This window comes from Leptonychotes weddellii, chromosome 3 (assembly GCF_054177405.1).
Source record: "Leptonychotes weddellii isolate Sample4059 chromosome 3, ASM5417740v2, whole genome shotgun sequence".
Lineage (NCBI taxonomy): Eukaryota > Metazoa > Chordata > Mammalia > Carnivora > Phocidae > Leptonychotes > Leptonychotes weddellii.
In genome coordinates this window covers 161,928,874-161,952,864 of record NC_138371.1, presented here as the reverse complement: position 1 = coordinate 161,952,864, position 23,991 = coordinate 161,928,874, and the positions used below count along the sequence as shown (strand labels likewise).

At 48.7% G+C, this 23,991-nt stretch overlaps 1 protein-coding gene across 1 annotated transcript; it reads left to right on the top strand.

Annotated features, from left to right (window-relative positions):
- The first annotated feature begins 1,104 nt into the window (after positions 1-1,104).
- On the top strand, positions 1,105-3,528 carry SOX21 (SRY-box transcription factor 21). The gene has a single exon (XM_006743450.3). It carries the CDS (start codon positions 1,128-1,130, stop codon positions 1,956-1,958), a length of 831 nt encoding a protein of 276 aa, XP_006743513.2. The 5' UTR covers positions 1,105-1,127; the 3' UTR covers positions 1,959-3,528.
- Positions 3,529-23,991: the final 20,463 nt, after the last annotated feature.

The window sequence follows — 23,991 nt, the reverse complement described above, 5'->3', positions numbered from 1 at the left end:
GGGGCCCCGGGCGTGGCGCACACGCGGGCGCACGCACCGAGGCGAGCGCGCCAAGAGGGGCGCGGCGGCGCGGGCGCAGGAAACTTGGGCGAAGTTAGTTGCAAGTGCCGGGCGGCGGCCGAGACGAACCGGGAAGGGTCGCGGCGGGTTCCCGGCCCGCGGCAGCGCCGCCCTCCACGCCCGGCGCGCTCCGGGAGCCCGAGTCGGCCGGTGCCCCTGGAGGAGCTCAGAGCGAGCGGAGCCGGCATGGCCCGGGGGACTACGGGACGCGGCGCCTCGGCGAGCCGGAAGGATTTTCCCTGAGGCCCAGCGACCCCAGGCTTGCTCAAGCCTCCAGCCTCCTTCCTGGACCGGCAGCCGGAGAGGAAGACCCGCGAGGCAGGTGCTGGGGCGGCAGACATCTCCCCCCCAGAACCCCCAGCCGATTGGGGGTGGGGGGGATTCCCACCAGCGAGCCCTGTGGCGAGTCAGGAAGACCCGCTGGTGCTGCTGTATTTGTATTTATATCCATTGCTGCGCTGTTCCCTTGCTGCGCCGGGACCCTCCTCCGCCTCCCCCTCCTCTTCCTCCTCCGGGGCCACCTCCCCTCCTTCCCCACCCCCATCTGCTACTGTCAAATGAGAAAGTCACCGAGGAGAACCCAAACACTCCAGCCGCCGAGGGCCCCCTTTGGCACTTGGCAGCACGCGGCGGCGGGCTCCTCGGCTCAACTTGGTGGGGTCTTCGCGACGCAACTTTCCGAGCTGCTCTGCATTTAAGAGAGAAAAGACCGAGGAGGAGGAGAGATCTGCGGGGCAGCGACTACCTGCGGGGAGTTCGCGAGCAAACGCAGCCGGAGAGGAAGGACAAAAAGAAAGCAAAGGGCAAACTGTCACCGTGGGGTGGGGGCACCGCCGAGAAGTTCCTGGCGGGAGAGACCAGGGAGGCCCGGGGCGCGGCGCGGCCCTGGGCTCGGCCCCCAGCCCCCTCTTCCCGGGCGGGAGCGACGCCGGGGCGCGAAGTGGGGCGCGGCGAGCGCGGGCAGGCCGAACGGGTCCCCGCGGACAGCCAACATTGATTTCCTCCGGGCGGAGGGCGACGGCCCGGGCGGCGGCGGCGGCGGGCTGCAGCCGCGCCACGGCGAGAGCATGTCCAAGCCGGTGGACCACGTCAAGCGGCCCATGAACGCCTTCATGGTGTGGTCACGGGCTCAGCGGCGCAAGATGGCCCAGGAAAACCCCAAGATGCACAACTCAGAGATCAGCAAGCGCCTGGGCGCCGAGTGGAAGCTGCTCACCGAGTCGGAGAAGCGGCCGTTCATCGACGAGGCGAAGCGTCTGCGCGCCATGCACATGAAGGAGCACCCCGACTACAAGTACCGGCCGCGGCGCAAGCCCAAGACGCTGCTCAAGAAGGACAAGTTCGCCTTCCCGGTGCCCTACGGCCTGGGTGGCGTGGCCGACGCCGAGCACCCGGCGCTCAAGGCGGGCGCCGGGCTGCACGCGGGCGCCGGCGGCGGCCTGGTGCCTGAATCGCTGCTCGCCAATCCCGAGAAGGCGGCCGCCGCCGCTGCTGCCGCCGCCGCACGCGTCTTCTTCCCGCAGTCGGCCGCTGCCGCCGCCGCCGCCGCCGCTGCCGCCGCCGCCGGCAGTCCCTACTCGCTACTCGACTTGGGCTCCAAGATGGCAGAGATCTCGTCGTCGTCGTCCGGCCTCCCGTACGCGTCGTCGCTGGGCTACCCGACCGCGGGCGCCGGCGCCTTCCACGGCGCGGCGGCGGCGGCTGCAGCAGCGGCCGCGGCCGCCGGGGGGCACACGCACTCGCACCCCAGCCCGGGCAATCCGGGCTACATGATCCCGTGCAACTGCAGCGCGTGGCCCAGCCCCGGGCTGCAGCCGCCGCTCGCCTACATCCTGCTGCCGGGCATGGGCAAGCCTCAGCTGGACCCCTACCCCGCGGCCTACGCCGCCGCGCTATGACCCCGCGGGGCCGCCTCGCGAGGACCGCTGTGCACACGTGTACATATGTATAGGTACGAGCTCCGCGGCCGCCCCGTGCGCCCTCCCGCGACGGGGGCCCCGGTTTGTATGTACAGAAGATGTATAGGAGCAGGCAGAGGCAGAGATGCCAGTCGGGGCGCGAGTGGCAGAGCGCGCGAGTGCTCGGGCGAGTGTGCGTGTGGATTCACAGGATCATTTCAGACCCGCACTGCGGCAGCCCACTTTAGGGAGGGCGGCCGGATCCGACAGCAGTTGATGTTTGCTTTGCACTTCGGAACCTGTTGCGTTTTGGCCCACAGAGGTGGAGGAGTAACTTTTTGACATGTTGGGCTTTGCAGTTTTGTTTGTTGGAAGTTAATTGTCGGTTTTGTTTTTGCTTTTCATTATCTTTTTTTCTCCCCCCTCCTGGTCTGTGTCGCATGCACTCTGTTCAAGTGTTAGGTCTGAAATGGCTGGCACAAGGGAAAAGCTGATCTGTGTCACTAGGTTCTCAGAGCGAGATGGCTCTGAGCGGCCTTGCTCCCTATTTATACTATTTGACTTTGCAAATCTCTGTTCTCTCAAGCAGAACTCACAGACCGGATCCATTCTTGACCAGTGACCGGCTCGAATCTGGCCTTTTGTATGTGAGATGATCACGCTTTCTTTTGTTTATCACGTCATATGCAAATGAGAGCAAGAGCTCTTAAGAGCAAGGAATGCAAACAGGAAATATGCGCGAGATGAAAAGTTGTCAATTGGATTTTATCCCTTAGGGAAAAAAACCCAAAACTGATAACTCTCCCTGAGTCCACTTGCTTGGATTTCTGACACAGTTTACAGAAAGATAAAAGGCACTGTTCCTATTTTCCCCTTATGGCTGAGTTCACCTTAAGATTGTAAATGTGTCTATGTCCGTGAAAACATGGAGTCTGAAAATGTGTTATTTGCGTTGCCCTAAATTTGAGTCGGTTTTAGACTCTAAAGCATTTTGAGCGAATGTCAAAGTTAAGTTTTTAAAAATTGCGGGGCTATTTCAGAATCGCAATTTTATCTAAGATTAAATCAGACTTTTTCGTCTGAGTGGTAATGATATATTTATTATTTAGCAAAACTGAAAAAAACCAGAATTGTTTGACAGATGTCTCTGATTTTCAGCTAGCATTTCTTCACCAACCTGAACCACTTAAATGTGTTTTGGAGTTCCCTCCCTAATTAGCTTATTTTTTAGATTACCTGCAATTCATTTGCAAATTATGATAAAACACATTTTAGAGAAAAGAACCTCAATTATAGCTTTTTGTTTCTTTTTAAATGTATATATTTTGACTAATGTTTGTGAATGAAGTTGGCTAACATGTATTTAGTTTCATTTTGACTTTATGTAATATAAAGTTTTAAAAAGTTTAAGTATTGGTTTTAACCTTTATGTGTAAATGGTTTTCTTGTGTGATCTTCTAATTTAATATTAGACGTCTAAACTATATCTGTAAATTAGAATCCGACTATCACTCTGTTCATTTTTTTTGAACAAAGAGTTTAAATAAAGCCTGAACCAGGGAAAAGAGAAAATCCTCTATTTCTTGTTGAGTTCCTAACAAGATTTTTATCTGAATTGCCCTTACGTGCCTGGTCCAGGTGAAGTGTAAGGTATCCTCCAAAGGCAGCCTTTGTTTCACTTTTGAATAGATTTACTAGGAAATCTAAATCAAGCCATTGTTATTCAGAGCCAAAAACCTGATTTATCACATTTTTAATCATGAATAGGAAAGAAGATAAAAAAAAAAAAAACAAAAAGACCCAAGTAGTTGTATTATCTTGGGGGGGAAAAAAAGGGCATTCATGAACCAGTAGAACAGAGCCCATTGAAAACATCCAGACCGTTCAAAGCATTTCACGAGTTTCCAGTAACATTTTAAGAGAGGAAAGTTGTCTGACCACTTGATCTTGTTAGTGGGAGAGCCCCATCACTTAAGTCAGTGTAATGTGTTCACGTATCTCTGGCATATTCCTTGTTTACACCTTAAGATTTTATTTGGAAAGCTAATCACTGCTAACGATGATGTACAACTTTTGGCCTCTTTAGGGCTTTATTCTGTCATACTAAATGGCATTAAAATATAATTATTACAAATTCTGCAGGAGAGGGTTGAATTTCCAGGGCTAGACAAGTTTTCACATAAAGGATTTTCATTTTAGAAAGGAGATGACAGGGCACCAGGAAGACTATCAGAGAAAAAAAAAATTAACTGTAGGAAGATCTTGATTTTCTGCCTACCGAGATAGAAATTCTCAAGATACAGGACTCAACTAGTCCTAAACTAGTTTCCCCATTGACAGAGACCATCTCTGAGAGCTGCACGTCTTTATAAGCAACCCAACTCTTTAAAGTCATTGTTTTCCCCCAACGGAATAATATTTTAAAAACCATGAAAAGTTTTGGAAATGTGAGAAATAGGCTCTGCTGGTTTGACCCTGATTCACTAATTAAAACGATCCCTCTCCTGTTATTCCCTGAGCTCCTTGCAATATTATAAGTTAATTCATATGGTTCTGAGCGATTATGCAAAACTAATTTGGACTGTCCAGGGGTAATTATCCCTGACACGGTTAATTAAATCCTTTCAAGGCTTCGTCTTTCCCTTTTGTAGCAGCCCATCACTTCTCAACACGGAACTTCCTGCGGCTTGCTGGAAATCACCCCAGCCCTAAATCTTAGTTACCTCCCTGAGCCTTCCAGCTCGGCCCCACCGGCCCGAAGATTCCCCGCCCCCTCCCACCCCCTCCCTTTTTCCCAAAGATCAGCGCTTTCTGAGAGCAACGCTCCGGAGTGTTGATGAATAAGAAGAGGACTAGAAAGATGAGTAAGGGGAGGGGGAAAGCTGCCGGGGGTGCGCACACAGGGTCACGTCGCCAACAGACTGTGAGGCTGTTTGGTTGTTTGAGTATGTCCACAGGCCCCCCAGGGGTGACTAGTTTATCACCCCTTCGACTCCGGTGTTCTTGCCAACAAGGTGCGTCTGGAGAAAGCCTCCCTCCAAGTTAGACTGTGCAGAAGTAAGTGGGAGCGACTCTAGGGCAAGAGCGTGGAGAAGGAGCTAGGTGTGTGTGTAGAAGTCTGAAAGTGGCCCACAAATGCACAGCTGGGACTAGGCAAAGAGCTGATGCGGGCTTGAGGTCTCTCTATCTCTCTCTACCGCTCTGTCTCTATCTCTCTCTTCTCTCCTCCCTCCCTCTCTCTCTTCCTTTCCTCCCTTCTTACATTTTCCTTTTTTAAGATTTAAAAAATCCACGACACATTTTTTAGGTAGTCACGGTTGCCCAAAGGCTTTGAACAAGTCTCACATCTGAAGGGCCAGGCGTGTTGCCTTCAGGCTTTGCGCAAACAGGTGGAATTTACTCTGAGCAATAAGAACCGGAGCTGGGGGACGCTGCCGTGCGAGAGATGGCTTCCGGGAAGCAGTGGAGCTGGCCGCTATTGTCACTTCTTTTGACAATTTCCTCCCCCTCTGCTCCCCCCTCCCCGCCCACCGCAAGAAACAAGAACAAAACAGCGCCGGTCTCCCTCTCACCCCCCGACCCCGGGCGGCCTCCGCGAGGGGCGCAGAAGATGGAGAGATGATCCGACCGTCTTCCCGGAGCAGATAGGGACCGGCGCGCCAGCCAATCAGAGTGCGGCTCGGCGCGGTCGCTCCCCGCCGCCGCCCCCTGTGGGCGAGGGAAGTTCCCCGCAATTCGCCCGCCCCCCAGTGTCGGTGTCTTTCTTGCGCCCACAGCCCAGCGGAGGCAGAGAGAGCGCCGTCCAAACTTTATTAATCTCTCCCCCGTTCTTTCTCCCTCATCCCGGTGCATCTCAAAGGTCAGCCCTCTTCTTTTAAAAGACTGATATTATTAATTCACTGACACCCCCCCCTTTCTTTTTTCTCTCTTGCAGGGGGAGAAAAGGGGGAAAATCGTGAAAGAGCTTTTTTTCTTCCCCCCTCCATCCTTTTTTTTTTTTGTCCTTCAGTGGGAGCGTTTAGACAGTCGAGGAGGTTTTGTCCGGGAACAAAACGCAGGGTTGGGAGGTTTTGTGAGAGTGTTGTTTGTTGAAGTGGACCTAAGAAAAAGCGGCGGCTTTCTCCTCATTGTGAAGAAACCAATCAGTGGTATTTGGAAAACTGTTAGCATTGTGCACTTCTTCTGTGTCCATTGTGAGGCGTTTCTTTTCACAAGGTTTTTTTTTCAGCCGATCCAGCTGGCCGGAATGAATAGCGGTGCAATGTGTACACGCTTTGTCCCTCCGGCCTTCAAGTAGCCCCCATTGAATAGACTAAGTTGACACTGCGTGACAGTGAAACAACATAATAAAAAATACATGAGCCCCTGAATAGGAGCAGGCGCATAAATAAATAAAATGGGTGACCAAAACTGGATAAACTGAATGACAAAACGGTGAAAGGGGAACAAAAAGATATTTAACACGCTAGATTAGCATTAGAATGCGATCTACAAGGCAGAACAATTGATGAATAGGTTTACCGGCCAAGAAAGAAATGGACTAAATGCCCTTTGAATAGATATGCTTTTTGCAAGGGCTTTGAATAGATATGCTTTTTGCAAGGGTTGAATGGGAAAAGGTAAAGATGAAGCTATGCAAATGAGCGGGGGAACTTTTTATATATATTCTTTAAACACACACACACACACACTGCGGGAGGAGAGTGCTGCCTCGGGATGTTTATAGAAGCAATAATTGCCATTATTAGCATTGTCTGCAGCAGATAGAAATTGAACAGGTTGGGATAATATAGGGTAGCAGTAATTATTCTTCTAATTAATGGTGCTTTGGTACTTGAAAAAAGAAAAAAGGAAAGGAGAAGTAAAAGTTATGCAGAAGTTATGTTTCCTTGTGTCCGTTTGCCCAGCGTTGGAATCTGTAGAGCAGCAAGCCTGGCGATTCCAAGATGCCTGCTGATCTTTAGAACATTTCAGGGAGCCAATCCTTCGGCTCTGGGTTTGGGGCCTGATTTCAATTTATGCTGCGTTTTTGAGGGTCAAATACGGTGTCTGGTATCTGGTAGGTGCCGAATGAAGAGTTGTGGAATGAATCAATACAAATTTAATGCGGGAAACCGGGCCTCCTATGGATGCAGCGGGGAGGGAGAATACCAAGGCCGATTTGCCTTTCACCGCCCCCTGCCACCCCCGCCCCCTATCTAGGGGAGGGGAGTGGTCCGGGAGGGAAGATCGCCCCCCCTTTTCTGAGGGTTCTTTCTTTGTCCATCTGGGCCGCTGGAAAAGATATAAAAACCAAACAGGCGACGAACAAGTCCTGCCCCCCCATTCCATCTCTGTCCTCACCCCTAAATCCACCCCAAAGGCAGAGCCTTTGAGGAGCCCCACCTGGCTGTGTAGAAACGTTGTACCCACCCGTTTAAAGAATTTGAATACACTTAAAGCTTGGCTTTCTCTCCGTTTTCTCCCCTTACCCCGCCCCGTTTCCCTTCCTGTCTCCATGTCTTTGACCCAATTCCACAGGACTGGGGAACCTCCCGGCAGCAATTGCCGGCGGAGGCAGGGCGCGAACCCGCCGAGATCTGGGCTGTCCTTGGATTTCCTGTGCTGCCCCGGAGGCGGGCGTCCGCAGGGGCCTTTACAGCCAACGAAGTCAATTATTTTCGATGGTTGACCACCAGGCCTGCCGGGCCGCTGGGCCACCCAGCCGTCGAGCTTTCCAGTCGCTTTCTGAATTGCCTAACTTAAATGAATAATGCAAATTACAGACCGCGGAGCTGACAGGTCCCGCGGACTCGCAGAAGCTCCGAGGGCGCTCGGAGCAGTAGCGCTCCCAACCTCCCCGACGGCTGGCGGGAAACTGGGTTCTGAGAAGCAGTGACAACTGCTTCTGAATTGTGGTGACAAAAGGCGCGGCGGGGGTGGGGGAGTGGAATCCCAAACTCTAAAAGCAGTGGGGGTTTCCCCCCTTCTTCTTTTTAAAGAAGCAATTGAGCCTTACCAAGCGCGGGGGCCGCGCGGAAGCCTCGCATATTTTAAACTGTAACCCGAGACTTCGCGGTTTCAGCTTCGCTTAAAACATGCAAATTCTTAGAAACTGAAATCTGAAAAACTTGCGGAGAGCTCTATCCGGGATAAACCCGTTGGAAGTCACTTTAAGGTGATAAAATTCACAGCGATTGGGGTGATGGGCATTTGTGCGGGAGGCAGCGACCTGTTGGATTGGGTTTCCAGGTTCAATGTGGCCGCTGGGCCTTCGGCGACCTCCTGGACACAAAGCAGGGAAGTGGTATCTACAAGGCAACCCGCGAAGACGTCTTCGCTTTTGTGACCCCTAGCGCGCCGTCCCTCTCCCCACCCCAGCCCCTCACTGAACGCTTTGTCAGGTAGACTCCAACACCCTTGCTGCGGCCGCCCCGTCGTTCACACTTGACCGGAGGAAATAAAATCAGCTTTGGCTTTTTAATTCCTTTTGAAGATGTTTCCACCTGATTTCTACCTCTTTGGGGCTCCTCGCTTGATTGGGGGAGGGGTTATTTAGGGACTTTTTGCAAACAGCAGAAGTTAAGGTACTAATTGTAAACAACCCGTTGCTCTCTTTGAATGTATTTATTATCATATTAGCCGAGCACTTGGAGACACACGGCCTATTACTCATTTCGAGCCTCTAGGCAAAGAATTCTCCTACTGAGATCGACCAGTAAAACCAGATTTCTTGGGGGAAATTAGGAGGACGTCTTCAGACTCTCTTCACGGAATTTTATTACTGGATTGTCAATTTCACTTGAGCACCCTCCTCCCTACTCAGCCCAGCCTTAGTATTTTATTTCGGGATCACCCCAAGGTAATTAGCCACTCGCAGAAAGCTTGAAATCTCAAAAGGAGAGGCGCAGCCTCGGATAACAGAGACCAAGTGAGGCTTTTCAGATGGGTTGCCTACACTGGGGCTACCTTTTTCATGACGTCAGGAGTGGAGAGAAGTCTGTTTGCAGAAGAGGGAATGCCTTGAAAAGGACTCTCAGGAACCCAGGGTGTGTGTGACGGGGCGGGGGCGGGGGGCGGCTCAGAGTTGGGGGGAAAGCAAGCTTCCTAGAATGTCACCGCCTGGACATCGCAGGAGCTCAGCCTCTCCTCCTTAGAGTTCCCCGCAAGTACTGCCACTGAGTTTGGGGAACTTTATAGCGCTTTCCCCATTTGCCCATTTCACATCCAAAAGTTTGTGCGTGGGAGCGCACACACACACACACACACACACCTGGTTTGGAGCGAACCCCTCTTTATTTACCACCATATTGTAAAGCCTGGGTTTGGGAACAGCAGCGGAGGGTCCGACAAACTGGAAATCTATGCGGGCGTGTATCAAGAGGCGGAGGAAATTGCATGGAATTATGGCCGCGCTCAAACACACGGGAAATCTGCCCAACAACGTTTTCGTGCGCGCTCCCCCTCACTCTCTCCTACTTCGCTGAAGTTTTGGTAAGCGTGTTTGCTTTAATCTGGATCACCTGAATGATGGCCTACATGGACTCACTCTGCCTGTATGGAGCGGCTCAGTGAGGAGGAATGAGAAAACGCAGGTAGAGCCTGGGAGAGGAGATGGAGAACCTTTCCAGGGAGGCAGTAGGAAAAGTGGGTGCTGAGGGAAACGGAAGGAAAAGGGAGGATAAAAGAAAAAAGAAAATCAGGACAGGAAAGATAATAGAACAAGCGCACCACTGACACTCCCTCTTGCCTTCAGGTTCAACACCTGGGAAAGGTGCTGCCGAGGGCAGGTGAGGGATAGGACGTGCCAAACAGCAGGAGGAGGCGGAGAACCCCAGACTTCCAGACGCCCCCCAACCCTGACTCCTCTGCGAGGTCCCTGCGGGTTCAGCCGCATCTGAGAAGAGCGGCCCCGTTGGGGAGGGCGGGAGTGGGAAGCGATGATCACGCAGGCTCTGACAGGTTCCGCATGGAACTGAGGGATCCGGAAGCGAGGGAAGGCCCTGAAAGTCCCCCCCACCCCAGTCCCTGTAACGCCTTGCTCTATGGCTGGAGCCACATTAGAAAGCGGAGTCTCTGGAATTGGGGCCAGCCTGTCCTCCACAAGTTTAATCCCTGCAGACCCACAGTGGAAAACACATTATGTGCTGCCTGAAACTTATTTAGGAAAAATAAATCACAATTATGGTAGAACTCTAGAAGAGGGGTCGGTAGCAATCGTGGTACTGGGGCGATAAAGCTCTTGTTTCTTCCTGGTAAATCTGCCCTGGTGGCCCTGTAGGACAGCCTGGGAGCTCTTCCCAGCTTCCGGGCGTGAGCCTGGGGGCATAAATAAGGCCCTTAGCTAATCGCCCCAATCCTGCTTTTCAGCCACCTCCCCACTTCGGGCCGCTTGCGGACGCGGCTGCGGGACAAAGGCGCCGGCTGCTTTGCTCCAGACCAAGGCTTCTTTGCGCTTCTAGAGCCCAAGCCCAAGTTGCTGTTCTGCCTTTTCAGGGACTCGGTGTTCCCCTGCAAACCTAGACTTGAGTAAGTAGTTAGAGCGGTTGATGAATATGTATTCGAACGGGCTGTTTAAGGCTGCGTGAATAAACATGAGCCCGCGGTGGCAGCGCCCACCCGCTCCCTTTCACCTCTCTGGGGCGCGGGGAGCCGGAACCGGCGAGTCTCGCATTCCTGATACGGCGGGGATCGTGGGTCGGCTGGAGCAGCGCTGGGTCTCTCTGAGCCCCCACACCCGGCTACACACCCTTCTCGACCTGGCTGCCCGAGCGCACGGCGGGTGGCACAGATGCGCATGCACCCACTCCCCGGGTTCTTTGGACACCGTTGCCTTTCTAGAAAGCTGCCCTGACTTGTGTTACTGAGGTGCAGACTTTTCGCACCTGGAGGTGCTGGTGGTGGGGGGTGCTCTTCTCCCTCTCCAAATTTGGGGCTAGCATTGCTCAACACGAGTCTCTGCGCAAAACTAGAGAACCCTGAACTTGTCCCCGGGTGTAACGGATGGAGGTCGTGACCCACATGCGGGAAAGAAAACGTCGAGCGGCGCATTCCAGGGAGGGGACTGCCCTCTCAGAAGGCGTTTGTTTTCTGATGTCTGCGGGCGGAGGGGCAGCCGCAGGGAATAATTACCCACCCACTATACTCCCAAAGCCCCCGCCACCTCCCGCTGGGAAAAGTCGCCCTTGGGCCTCTTTGTCTCCCTGGAGCCAGGGCGTCTTCGTCTTTGGAAGCTGAGCGAAGAAATAACAAAGCTGACTGTACACGCAGGCCTCGGCGGCTTCACCACCCGCACCAGCCAAAGGCCCCCACGTCTCTGTCTCCTCTCAGGCGCACACTGGGTGACAGGCGTGGGCCGGGCCTGAATCGGGTGCCCATGGCCCCGCAGCGCAGCCCTGGGGCTCAGGAGGAGGCGAGGGCAGAGGCGTGGCTTTCCCCGGGTCCAGGCCCTCGGGGACCAGCGGAGATCCAAGCCTCTTTGGATCTTGAGGCCTCCTTCAAGGCTCAGACTCCCGCAGCTTTGGAAATGCCAGACCCCACTTCGCACCCAGGGCTGCCACTTTCGCCCTCACCTTGCGTGTAAGAGGAGGAAAGTCGGCTTCCGCACCCCCCCCCGCCCCCCGCCGAGCGCCGGGGACAGTGACCCCTCCCCGCGCAGAGAAGCGCTGGGGGGTGGGAAGCGCTTCGCACCACCAAGAGGCTGGTTTCGGTGGGTGGAAGGAATTCCCGACCCCACCCGGCTAGCGCTTGCCAGAGGTCTAGAGAATGTCGTCCTTGAGATAAAGAGCAGGGTTTGTCTTCCTGCTAAAGCTTTAGGACCAGGTCGAGGCCGAGATTCTACCCAGATCCTACCGCTGGAGGCTTTCTCAAAAAGTGTCCCCTGAAAATAATGACTTGTCCGCCGCAGTGGGCTTGGGGGATTACCTTCACCAGTGAGGTGGATGTAAAGGCCGCTCTAGTACGCGACTGAAAGCTCTTCTTCCTGCAAGGAAGAACAGGGGCTGGTAGTTCTAGAAGCATAGGGCAAGACTTGGGGAAAGTCTGGAGAATTCAAATGGTTCCGTTGGCTCAGGAGAGCTCCTGGCTGGGGAAATGCCCTCACAAGAAAGGTCAGGAATGGGTGAAGGCACTTGGGGTTTTGGACTAAAATATGGGGGCAAAGCAGGACAGAACACTCTGGGATAAATGTCATCCATATAATAGCAAGGCGGAGAACACTAAGTCATTTGGAGATGGGGATGAGCCACTAATTAACAGCTGCTATTCCTGAGCTTCTTTATGCCAAGTGAGCCCCATCAGATGCCCAAGACCAGGAAGCATCATTCACATTGTTTTCTGTGTAAATGGTGCCCCCTTAGCAACAATAAGATTTCCCCTTTGACATCCTTAAAAATCAAACCAGAAGCCCCTTGATAATATGCTGTTTGTGATGTACTCTACTCTCCAAGCTGAAATTCACTTTATCATGACTATGGGGATCCATCTGGGGATGTTCTTAGTCAAGATAGAAAAGTTTGTCTCCTATTCATGACAGCATTATTTACAATAGCTAATATAGGGAAGCAACCTAAATGTCTGTGAATAGATGAATGGATGAAGAAGATGGGGTATACACGTTTATATATACAATGGACTATTACTCAGCCATCAAAAAGAATGAAATCTTGCCATTTGCAACAACATGAATGAAACTTGAGGGTATTATGCTAAGTGAAATAAGTCAGACCCAAAAGGAGAAACACTGTATGATTCATTTATATGCAGAATCTAAAAAATAAAACAAGCAAACAAAACAAAATAGAAACAGACTAACAGATACAGAGAACAAACTGGTGGTTGCCAGAGGGGAGTTTTGTGGGGGCATCAGAGGTACAAACTTCCAGTTATAAAATAAATAAGACACTGGGATATCATGTACAGCACAGGGAACATATTCAGTAATACTGTAGCAACTTTGTATGGTGACGTGGTAACTACACTTATTGTGATGACCCTTTTATAATATATAGAAACATTAAATCACTTGTGCACATAAATCAATACGGCATGCCATTATTCTTCAGTTTTAAAAAAAGAAAAAAATTTGTCTCACGTTTCTGCTTCAACAGAACAAACCACCAAGAAGCCTTTCCTCTTGAACTACCAATGTGCAAAGGCAAAGGCTTCTGGCTTAATAGGGCTTTTGAAAAGTGAGAGAAACCCATGCATGAAAACCCACCTGGTAAGTGAATTCCTCAGATGGTGCCACACCTCTCCTCTCCCTTCCTCATTTCCTTCTCCTACTCATGCTTCCCTGTGGGTCTTTTGACATTTTTATGAGGCGGGAGTAAGTAAAAGAGTAAACGTGGGTAGGGTGCTTTAAATGCATCACTGTTATGAATTGGAGAGGGTGGAGCTGTGTTGTGCTAGATTTAGATCCCGGTTCTGCTGAGACTACAGAGAGAGAAGAAAGGAAAAGGATCTTCTGGGTCTTCTTCTTGTTATCTCCTGACATTCTCCCAGAGGCTCAGTGCTAATGAGCAGCTTCACTCCACCCCCACAGCCACCTGCCTATCAGCTCTGCACCCACAAACACTGCCTTCTTGCTGTGACTAGAGATGGACAGTCACGGCTTGCAGCAAGGGCCAGCCTCTCTACTTAGGCGTTAGACCCCCATCTCCTTTCTGGTAGGTGACCTCTCAGGTGCCCCCCATGATTCCTGCTTCGTACAATTCATGCCTTTGTGTAAACCTCTCCCTTTGTGTGGGCTGTGCCTGGTGATTTGCTTCTAACAAAAAGTGATGGAAGGGCACTTCCTGATGAAATTACAAAAATGATGACCCGCCCCCCCTTTCTCTCTCAGCTCTTGCTCTGAGGGAAGTCAGCTGCCATTTTGTGAGATGCTCCATAGAGAGGCCCAGCAAGGACCCGAAGCCTGCCACCAATAGAGCAAGTCACATGGAAATGGCCCCTGGCCCGGTGGAGCCTAGAGATGAGAGCAGCCGCGGCTGACTCATGATTGGAGCCTTGGGAAAGACCCTGAGCCAAAGGCCCTCAACAAGGCACCCTGGATCTCTAACCCACAGAAGTCATGAGATTATCAACATTTGTTGTTTGAAGCCATTAAGTTTGGGGATGATTTGTTATGCAGCAAGAGATAACTAATATATCATGTGGCTCCAGAAAATCTCCCCTTTCTCCTTCAATAGAATTTTCCCTCCCTACTGAATCATTCTTGCCGCATAAAAATAAATGCTATCCTTTCTTTAAAGAACAAAACAAAAACCTTTCATGATTCCGTTTTCCCCTCTAGCTACCATTCCACTTCTCTGCTCCCCTTTACAGTGAATTCGTTAAAGAAACAAAAGATGTCTCTATTCCCTATCTCTAATTCCGTTTCCTCTTTTCCTTAAACTCCCTCCAGTCAGAGTTTGTCCCCTCCCCACCCCAGACCACTGCACCAAAACCTGCCCTGACCCAGGTCACCAGTGACTTCATAAATCAGTCAGTTCTCAACTACAGCATTTGACGGAGTTGATCGCTCCTCCCAGAAGCAACTTCGCTGCTAAGGCACCACATTTACCTGGTTTTTTTCCTACCTCATTGCTACCTCTTTGCTAGTCTCCCTTCCTGGTTTCACTTCTCTCCAACCTCTTGTCAAGTTTTTTCAGGAAAGATCGGGATTCATTCAATCAATCTTCTCTGCTAGAGCTGAATGTTTGTGTCCCTCTGCCCCAAATTCATGGTCGATTGGGATGCCAGCGTGATGGTATTTGGAGGCGGGGATTTTGAGAAGTGATTAGGTCATGAGGATGGAACCCTCATTAATGGGATTAGAGCCAAGAGACTCCAGAGAGCTCTCTTGCCCCTTCTGCCATTTGAGAACACAGCCAGAAGACAGTGGTCTGTGGACCAGGAAGCAGGTCCTCACCAAACAATGAATCTGCTGGCACCTTGATCTTGGACTTCCCTGCCTCTAGAACTCTGAGGAATAAATTTCTGTTGTTTATAAGCCACCCAGTCTATGCTATTCTGTTTTAGCAGCTGGAATGCACTAAGACATTCTCCAGTCTTCAAAGGAACTGCAATTGTCTTGGGATATGATTTTAACAGTTTCAGTAGGAAACCATGATAATGTCAATTATGTATCTTCCTAACTAGTGATATAGATTTATTGGTTAGTATGAGCAAGACTAAGCTGACATAACCTCTAGACCCTTAATCTCAGTGGTTTAACACAACAAAGGTTTATTTTCACTCTGAGGTGGGTTAGTAGGGGGGTTGTGCTCATCCAGGCTGATAGAGATTCCATATTGACCTGTTTCCCTGACTGCCTCAGCAGGGGACATACAGCATAACAAGTATACACTGGCTCTAGAAGTTTCTCACTAAAAATTATGCACATCACTTCTCACATTCGTTTGGCCAAAGTAAGTCTTATGGCCACACCAACCTCAAAAGGGGCACAGAAGTACAATCCCTACCATGTGCCCAGGAGGTGAACTTGGTGAACACCACCTCAATAGGTTTTATGTTAAACATCCTCAATCTTAAAAGAAAACATTAACAACTGGGCTCCTTCTTATGGAGACAATGTTATCTGGAAGAAAATGTGGCTAAACCACCCTGACTTAACCAGTGGTCTTTTTACCTCCCATAACTGAAAAGACTTCCTATTGCTTTGCAGGTGCAGCCAAATTTGGGAAAGCCTTGTGATGCTTTGCAGCTCTGCCTTTCATCTCCGGCTTTGATAAAAAAATAAAATAAAAATGTCCATCTCCTCTCTGAATTCACAGCTTGCCAGGCAGTCTGTCGCTGCTGAGGATTTCTGGAAGGTCCATAACCTCACTGCAGGATTTGAAAGTGTACTTCTGCAGGGCTTTAATGAGTTTCTTATTTCCTGCATTTGTGCCCTCCCTCCCCTCCCCCGCCCCCAAAAAAGTCAAACTGTAGCTTCCGCTTTGCCTTCCATCTTACCAAACTTATTTCTACCCTCTCCACATACACACACACAAACATAATTCATTCTGATACACACTCCCCATCGAATGACTCTCTTTCAGGACCTGGTGTTGTAGTTCTCCTACATTTGGCCCCCCTCCAAAGTCCTACACATCATTCAAACATCTACTCAGATCTCATCTTTTTCTTGATATCATACCCTGCCAACTTTTGATGCCATTTGGAATTTTTTTTCCCTTCTGTTTTTCATTGTATTTTTGTTGCTTCTGGTTTTGTTCTTCCTTTTTTTTAAATAAGATTTTATTTATTTAAGGGTGCCTGGGTGGCTCAGTTGTTAAGCGTCTGCCTTCGGCTCAGGTCATGATCCCAGGGTCCTGGGATCAAGCCCTGCATCGGGTCCCGCTCAGCAGGAAGCCTGCTTCTCCCTCTCCCACTCCCCCTGCTTGTGTTCCCTCTCTTGCTGTCTCTCTCTGTCAAATAAATAAATAAAATCTTTAAAAAAAAAGATTTTATTCATTTATTTGAAAGAGCAGAGCGAGAGAGAGAGAGCACACAAGCAGGGGGGAGAGGCAGAGAGAGAGAGAGGGAGAAGCAGACACCCCGCTGAGCAAGGAGCCCAATGCGCTGGATCCCAGGAGCCTGGGATCATGACCTGAGCCAAAGCAGATGTTTAACCTATTGAGCCACCCAGGCGCCCTGTTTTTGTTCTTCTATTAGGCACTTACTGGCTGAGTTGAATTTAGTAATTCTCTGTATGTGTCTGTATCAACACAATTGTGTGGAAAGCAGAGATGTCTTACTTAGCTTTGTATATCAGTTCAGCCCCTCTCCTTCCCCCAGTACCTAGCTCAGACTCTGGTCCTCAGTAAATATTTGTAATAATGTACTCTCTGTGTTGGAATATCTTCTATCCTTCTGGACCCACCAACAATTGGAAACACTTCTAGCTTTAATCATTCAGCTTTCCCTTCTCTTCTGATATCACTATGTGTGGTCTCACTATGAGCTCTTCAGTTAGTTCAAATCTAAATGCCAGATTTACTTCAAAAAAGCCTAACTCTTAGCATTTAAATATGAGATTAAGTCATAAATCTTCTGGGATCATATCTTGTCTTTCTTCTCTATATCTTGTGGGGCATACAAAGGGCTGAAGGAAGGAGATCATTGGACACACAATATGAGAAGAACCTGTATTAGTTGGAGTTATTAATGTGAGTTGCTATAACAAAAAAAACCAAAATCTCAGTGGCTCAACACAGTTTTTCATGCATATCACAGTCTAAGGCAGGACATGTGGCTTCTCTCTAACTAGTGACTTGGGATCCAAACTTCCTCCATTTTCTAGTGAGGCCATTGCCTAGGGTCTTCTGGATTCTCTGCATTCAGCTGTTTGACAAGCACAGACAGCTCATGCCCTTGCAGCGGTCCTATAGCCATGCCTGGGAACGAGGGGCATCACTTTAGCCTATGTTTCTCTGGCTAACATGTCAACCTGTTTACGAGGAATGCTGGGAAATATATTTTACTGGTGTACCAAGATGAAGAAAAGAGGATTGATGATCATCTAGCCTGTTTCTTTCAAAGGACCTAAGAAGTAATTTCCCATCTCACTCAGAGCAAATCCACATCTTCACAATATCCCGTGTACCCTACACAGCTTGGATCCCCGATACCTTTCTGACCTCAGCTCCCTTGTTGTCGCTCACCCACCAAGCACGCTCCCTCCTCTGGGCATTTGCCCTTACTCTTCCTTGGCCCCACACTCTCTTCCCCCCAGTAACTGCATGGCTCACTCCCTCTTCTCCTTCAAGTTGAGGCCAAGATTCCACCTTCTCAGTGAGGCCTATCCTGATCACCTATTTAAAACTGCAACCTCCACACTCCCCAGGACTCCCTTAGACCCTTTCCAGACTTTAGTTTTCTCCATAGCTCTTTTCACTCCCAAATGTAATAAATATTTTATCTATGTTTGTTTACTGTAAGCACCAAAGCAAGCCCCATAGAGTACAGATTTTTGTCCATTCTGTGCACTGCTTTATCTCCAGTGCCTAGAACAGTGCCTGACACACGGAAGGCATCCAGTAACTGTCCGCTGACTGAATACATGGGTATGAGATGGGGATAGCAGCCTGCCCTGCGTGGAGGGAATGTGGGCTTGGGACCAGAGGAAAGGAGTAGGACCTTCCATCTCATGGAGTGCCCTCTATTTGTCAGACAAAACTGTAAGCTCCCTGAAGACCAGGCTGGTGTCACATCAGAGGACCTAGCACACAGCAGATTCTTGGTAGACATTTGCTGAATAAGGTTGATGTTACGGTACTAGATTCTGTACATATGTTATCTCATCTGTGAATTATTAATTTCATTTGACCACTTTAACCCTTTTCACCGAGTGAGCCAAATGAGACATTACAGTGTGACAGTACACTGCCAGGTGTGACAGTATTTCTGGAAAGGAGCTTTGGGTCATCGGGTCCACCCTGACATCCCAAGCAATATTCCTCTCCACACATGTGCACATGTTTGAAAGCATTAATCGGTGGGAAGACAGCATGGCGCAGTGGCCAGACTGTGGTCAGCAGGGAAAGGTCTGACTGGCATCTCGCCGTTGACCGGCTGTGTGACCCTGGACTGGTTACATAATCTTGCTAAGCCTCCCTTTCCTCTTCTTTAAAAATAGGGCCTGTCATGGCACCTGGTAGGGATATTGTGAGGACTCATGAGATAATGCAGGTGAAAATGCCCACCAGGACACCGGCTACTAAGTAGGCACATAATCCCAAGAGTTGCCTGCCTTCCTTGATGAGAGCCCAAATCCACCTCTCGGAAGCTCACCCTTTCACAGAGCACGGCTCTTGGGAGCAGCGGAGAATGAAACGCCTCTCCCTCCCAAACAGCTTGGAAGGCGGTTATCATGTGTTCCCTCAATCTTCTCTTTCTCTCAGTTCATTCGACCATTCCTTTTGAAGCTGTTTTTGATTTCTAAGTGGGCACTAGTTTGAGAACACAGCTTCTAAAAGGAGCTGTCTGGGAAGGGCTTCTGTGAGAACCCAAGTTCCACGGAGGCAGGACCTTTTTTTGTGCGCTGCTCACGTCTTCCCAGCACCTGGAGAAGTGCCAGGCACACAGTGGGCCCTCAATAAATATGTGTCTGTTTAAATGATGAATCCACAGAGGCGGTCTACGTTGTTCCTTGTGGGGCTCAGACTGCTTTTAATGCCAGCTCTCCTTCCGACATCTCAATGGTTCTAAGTAAAGTAGAAATCCACTTCAAACTAGTTTTTAAAGATAATCACTTGGACAATATCCTCAAGGTCTCTCAACGAGAAAACTTGAAGTTTGTACCCCATGATGCCCAGGCACCCTTCCAATCCTAGGTTTTGGTTGTTGCCTTTTTAAATTCACATAATATAAAATTCACCATTTAAAGTGTACAATTCATTGGTATTTGGTGTATTCATGGAGTCATGCAACCATCACCACTACCTAATTCCAGAACATTTCCATCATCTCCAAGAGAAACCCCACACCTTCCAGGAGTCAGTCTTAATTCCCTTGCCCTTCTGTCCCTTGGTGACCACTAATCTACTTTCTGTTTCCATGGATCTGCTTATTTTAATGCAAACATCCATTGTGGCCTTTTGTGTCCGGCTTCTTTCACTTAGCATAATGATTTCAAGGTTCCTCCTTGTAGCACATACTCCTTTTGACGGCTGAACAATATTCCATTATTTGGATATGGGTATACCGTATTTCGTTTATCCGTTCATCTGTTGATGGACATTTGGGTTGTTTCCCCTTTTTGGCTATTATGAATCATGCTTCTACAAACATGTGTGTACAAGTGTGTGTGGATATACGTTTTCCATGATCTTGGGATGCACACCTAGGAATGGAATTGATGAGTGATAGGGTAACTCTACCTCTAACCTTGTGGGGAAGAGCCAAACTGTTTTCCACAGTGGCAGCACCATTTCGCATTCCCACCAGCAATGTAGGAAGGTTCCAATTTCTCCAGAACCTCACCAACACTTGTTATTTTTACTTTTCTTTGATTCCAGCTGTCCTAGGGAACATGACGTGGTATCTCGCTGTGGCATTTGATTTGCTTGTTTCTTCTATGTCAGAAAGTTTAAGGATGCTCCCTCCAAATATTCATTATCATCTTCTTTGTCTTAATATTAGTCATATATTTGTTAAACAATTATTAAAACTAATTTATGTTTTCAACTTGTATCACTTCTTAGAGTAACAAGCTTGTTTCATGTACTCTTTGACTAATATGAGGCTTGCTTTTATCATTAAAAAAAAAAAAGATTAGTTCAACTTTCACAAGTTATGCCTTACTGGTAATCATCCATTAGTTGAGGGCTTTCATACTCAACCCCTCCTCGCTCTTCAAGCTTCTGTGGACATACGTCGTCGTGCTAGGGGTTGTCCCCTGAGAGTTCTGCATGTTTCAGCATCCTCTGGCCCTGGCTCTAGCGACAGGGACAGGTTCTGGGTCTGAACTGAAATGCACGGAGGGCAAACAGGTGCCGGGACATTTCATCCCCACGTCACTTCTTGTAGAGATAAAAGTCAAGCTTCTATCAAAGGGCAAGACTAGAAAAGAACTCTGGGATACATACAAATAATCCTGAACCACAAATTCACAGCGTGAAAAGATCAACAAAGGACCACACACACTTAATGTGACACAATGGCTTTCAGTTGGACAACTGTGCCCCCCAGGGAACATCTGGCCACGTCTGGAGACATTTTTGGTTGTCTACTGGCATCTAGTGGGTAGAGGACAGAGACGCTGCTAAACATCTTACGATGCACAAGACAGCTTCCAACAGCAAAGAACTCTCTGGCCCCAAATGTCAACAGTGTAACATTGAGAAACGCTGGTATAATAGGATACCAAAAGGGACTTTTCCTATCCTTGATCTTCAGCGTATTTCACAGGCTTTGGCTGAAACTATTTGGTTCAACCTCTCTAGCTGAACCCCCAGGTGATAGTGAAGAATAGTTCAGATTTCTGTTTCCTATTAACAAGTAGTGCTCAAAATCCCACCAGTGACTGCAGTGAACTCCAGCCATATAAAAAAAATATATTTATAGGATCCAGAAGGTAAGTGGAGAGATGGTGTATAAATATAGATATATGTAATAGACACATATACATGCCATTTATGAAAAAATCATTGTCATATAAAGAAGGGTATCTAGACAAAAAAAAAGGGAAATATTATAGAGGTGCATCTGGCAGTAAGTTAAGAAAAATATTGTTATTTTTCTTTTTGGAATTTGTCAGACTTTCATTTATTTATTTTTTATTTGTGTGTGTATGTGTGTTTAAGTAATCTCCATGCCCAACGTGGGGCTCAAACTCACAACCACAACCTTGAAATCAAGAGTCACACGCTTTCCCAACTGAGCCAGCCAGGCGCCCCTTGTCAGACTTTTAAAATGTAAAATGTATTTTATAATTTCTCATTCCAAACGGATTTTTACATTTGCAACTAATTTTGTATTAATTCTATATTATTTTTCTTTGAGAGAGCCCCCAAGTGGTAGAGACTTCAGGTCCCACAGTCAGCCTTCAGAGGCGGCGATCTTAAACACGACAACGTTCTGCCTTTCTCCACACACCGGGCACAGACCTGGGTATCCTTAAAGTTGGCCTGGCCCTGCGTGAGCTCATCCCGAGCAAGCTTAGTCCTCAGCCCTCCACAGATGCTACTCCAGGGATTACCCACAACCTCAGCTTGGCAAACCCAACCCAGGGACAATCCTCAGTCATTGTATGACCCCACCCTCTGCAGCATTTTACACTGTTGATTGCTCCCTCCTCCTTGCAACTCCTCCCTTGGCTGTCAGGACACCACACACTTCTGGTTTTCTCCCTCCCTCTCAGCAACTCCTGTCCAGCTGATCTCACCCAGTGCCATGGCTTAACATGCCACATATATGCTGCAGTCCTCAAATCGCCAGCCCTGATACTTCCCCAGAACTCAGAGTTGTGTATCCAAGGCTTTGCCTGACCTTTCTCTTTACTGGCACACCTAATCTGCCTCTTAAGTATCACATCCAAAACAGAACCTTTGACCCTCCCCGACTTTGACCTGCCGTCCTTCCCACTGCAGTAAATGAGACTACCATCTACAGGACCTAGTTGTTTGAGCCCAAATCCAAGCAGTCATCCTTTCTTTTAATCTCTAGATCCAAATGCACTAAGAGCTTCTGTTGCCTCTTCTTACTCAACATACCCAGCCTCTATCCATGTCTCCCCAGCATCACTCTCCTCTTACGTGGCTCACTGCTGCAGCCTCTGAACTAGTCTCATTGCTTCCATTCTCGCCCTGCAACAGTCCATGCTGCACACAACGTGGTCAGTGTAAGTCAGATCATGTCATTCCCCTGCTTAAAACATTCTGGTGGCTTCCTTAGATTTAGACTACAATAGCCTGGCCTGATTTCATCCCATCTCCTGCTTATCCGCATTGCTCCAGCCACGTTGGCCTTTCTTTGACTTGAACACACCAAGCTCATTCTGCCTTAGGGTTTGTACTTGCTCTTCCGTCTGCCTGGAAAGCTCTTCCCCATGATCTCCTCATGGATGACTCTCATTCTGGTCACCTCTTCAGAGAGGCCATGCTAAGCAGCCATCTTGTCACTCTACCACATAAAGCTATTTTATTTTTAATTTTTTTTCATAAACCTATTCTAATTCTCTTCATTGCACTTATTACTACCTGTTACATCCTACTTTATTTATTTATTGCCTTTCCTCCTACTATAATGGAGACTCCATGAGAGCAGACACTGTCTTTTTCATCTCTGCACGAGAGGATTCAATAAATGTTTATAAAAGTGAATGGGTGAATGAATCCCTGTTTTACAGATGGGAAAACTGAGGCACAGAGAGTTAGGCCTCTAGACCAAGGTAACACAGCTCTAAGTGTAGAGTCAAGCTTTGAACCCAAGTAGTCAGGCTTCAGAGTCTGTGATCTTAACCACTGTAACGTCCTGTCTTTTCTCCACCTATCAGGCACAGACCTGCTTATAATTAGAGACCAGAAAGGCAAGAAGACACAGGGTGGCTACTCTGTCTTGGATCCAAGGGTGATACTTCCTGGGACGCAAGGAGTTAAAACAGCCAAGTGGGTTTCTTCTTAAATACTAGGAGGTGAAACAGGAGTGGATTTCCAGAGCCATTTGCAATCCACTCATGTCCTACTAGAACCCATCACTGGGTCTTCAAGTCAAGCCTACAGGTGTGACTTTGACAAACTTGCTCCTAAAGGCTTCCCAGGGTCTCTGAACAGACCTGAAAGTCACCCTCTCTTCACTCAAACCCACAACAAAACAAAAGAAAGTCCATATCACAGTTGCTTTTAGGAGTAAGTGGGGTGGACCCAGAGGCTGCCATTTTGGTATTTCCAACTGTGGTCCCCTCAGGAGGTGAGCATGAATGGGCTGGAAGCCACCTCCCACTCTCTGCTACACCCTCTGTCTCCCGTTCCCAGAGAAAGGAATGTCCTTCTGCAAGCAGCTCACATTTTTAGAAAGTGGTCTCAGGCGTCTTGAGTCTGAGGTAATTTGTTTTTGCTGTATTTGATGAAATATTGTGGCCTATTCTTCCCAGGGCCTAAGTCACTTCCTGAAGTTAAATTTGCCCATGGAGTGGCACTCTCATACAATTAATATATAGAGGCACCGCCAGGGAATTAACTTCTGTTAATTCAAGTGTTTTAACAGTATCTTCAACCCACCCCACCCTCCACTGTTTTTCCCCCAGAGTAACTTGTTGGTTATTTGTTTTTTCTTTTTCCTGATACCTAGTAAAGTAGAAACCTTCCACACATCGTAGACACTCTCTGTGCATTTCTTGTCCCGTGTGTGACCACAGCAGAGGAAGAAGGAAAGGGTTATATAGACCCCTGAAATGGAGTCTTTTCAAGCTCATCGCTTGGAGAAATTACTAATCACTTTCACAAAGGTTATTCATTTGGAATCATGTGATTTAAAAACACATTCCTCCCTTTCAGATGTAATTTCTGTGAAATGATAATAATTCAGCAGTTAGTACAAAGAGCAGTAAAGTCATATATCAAGATCACAT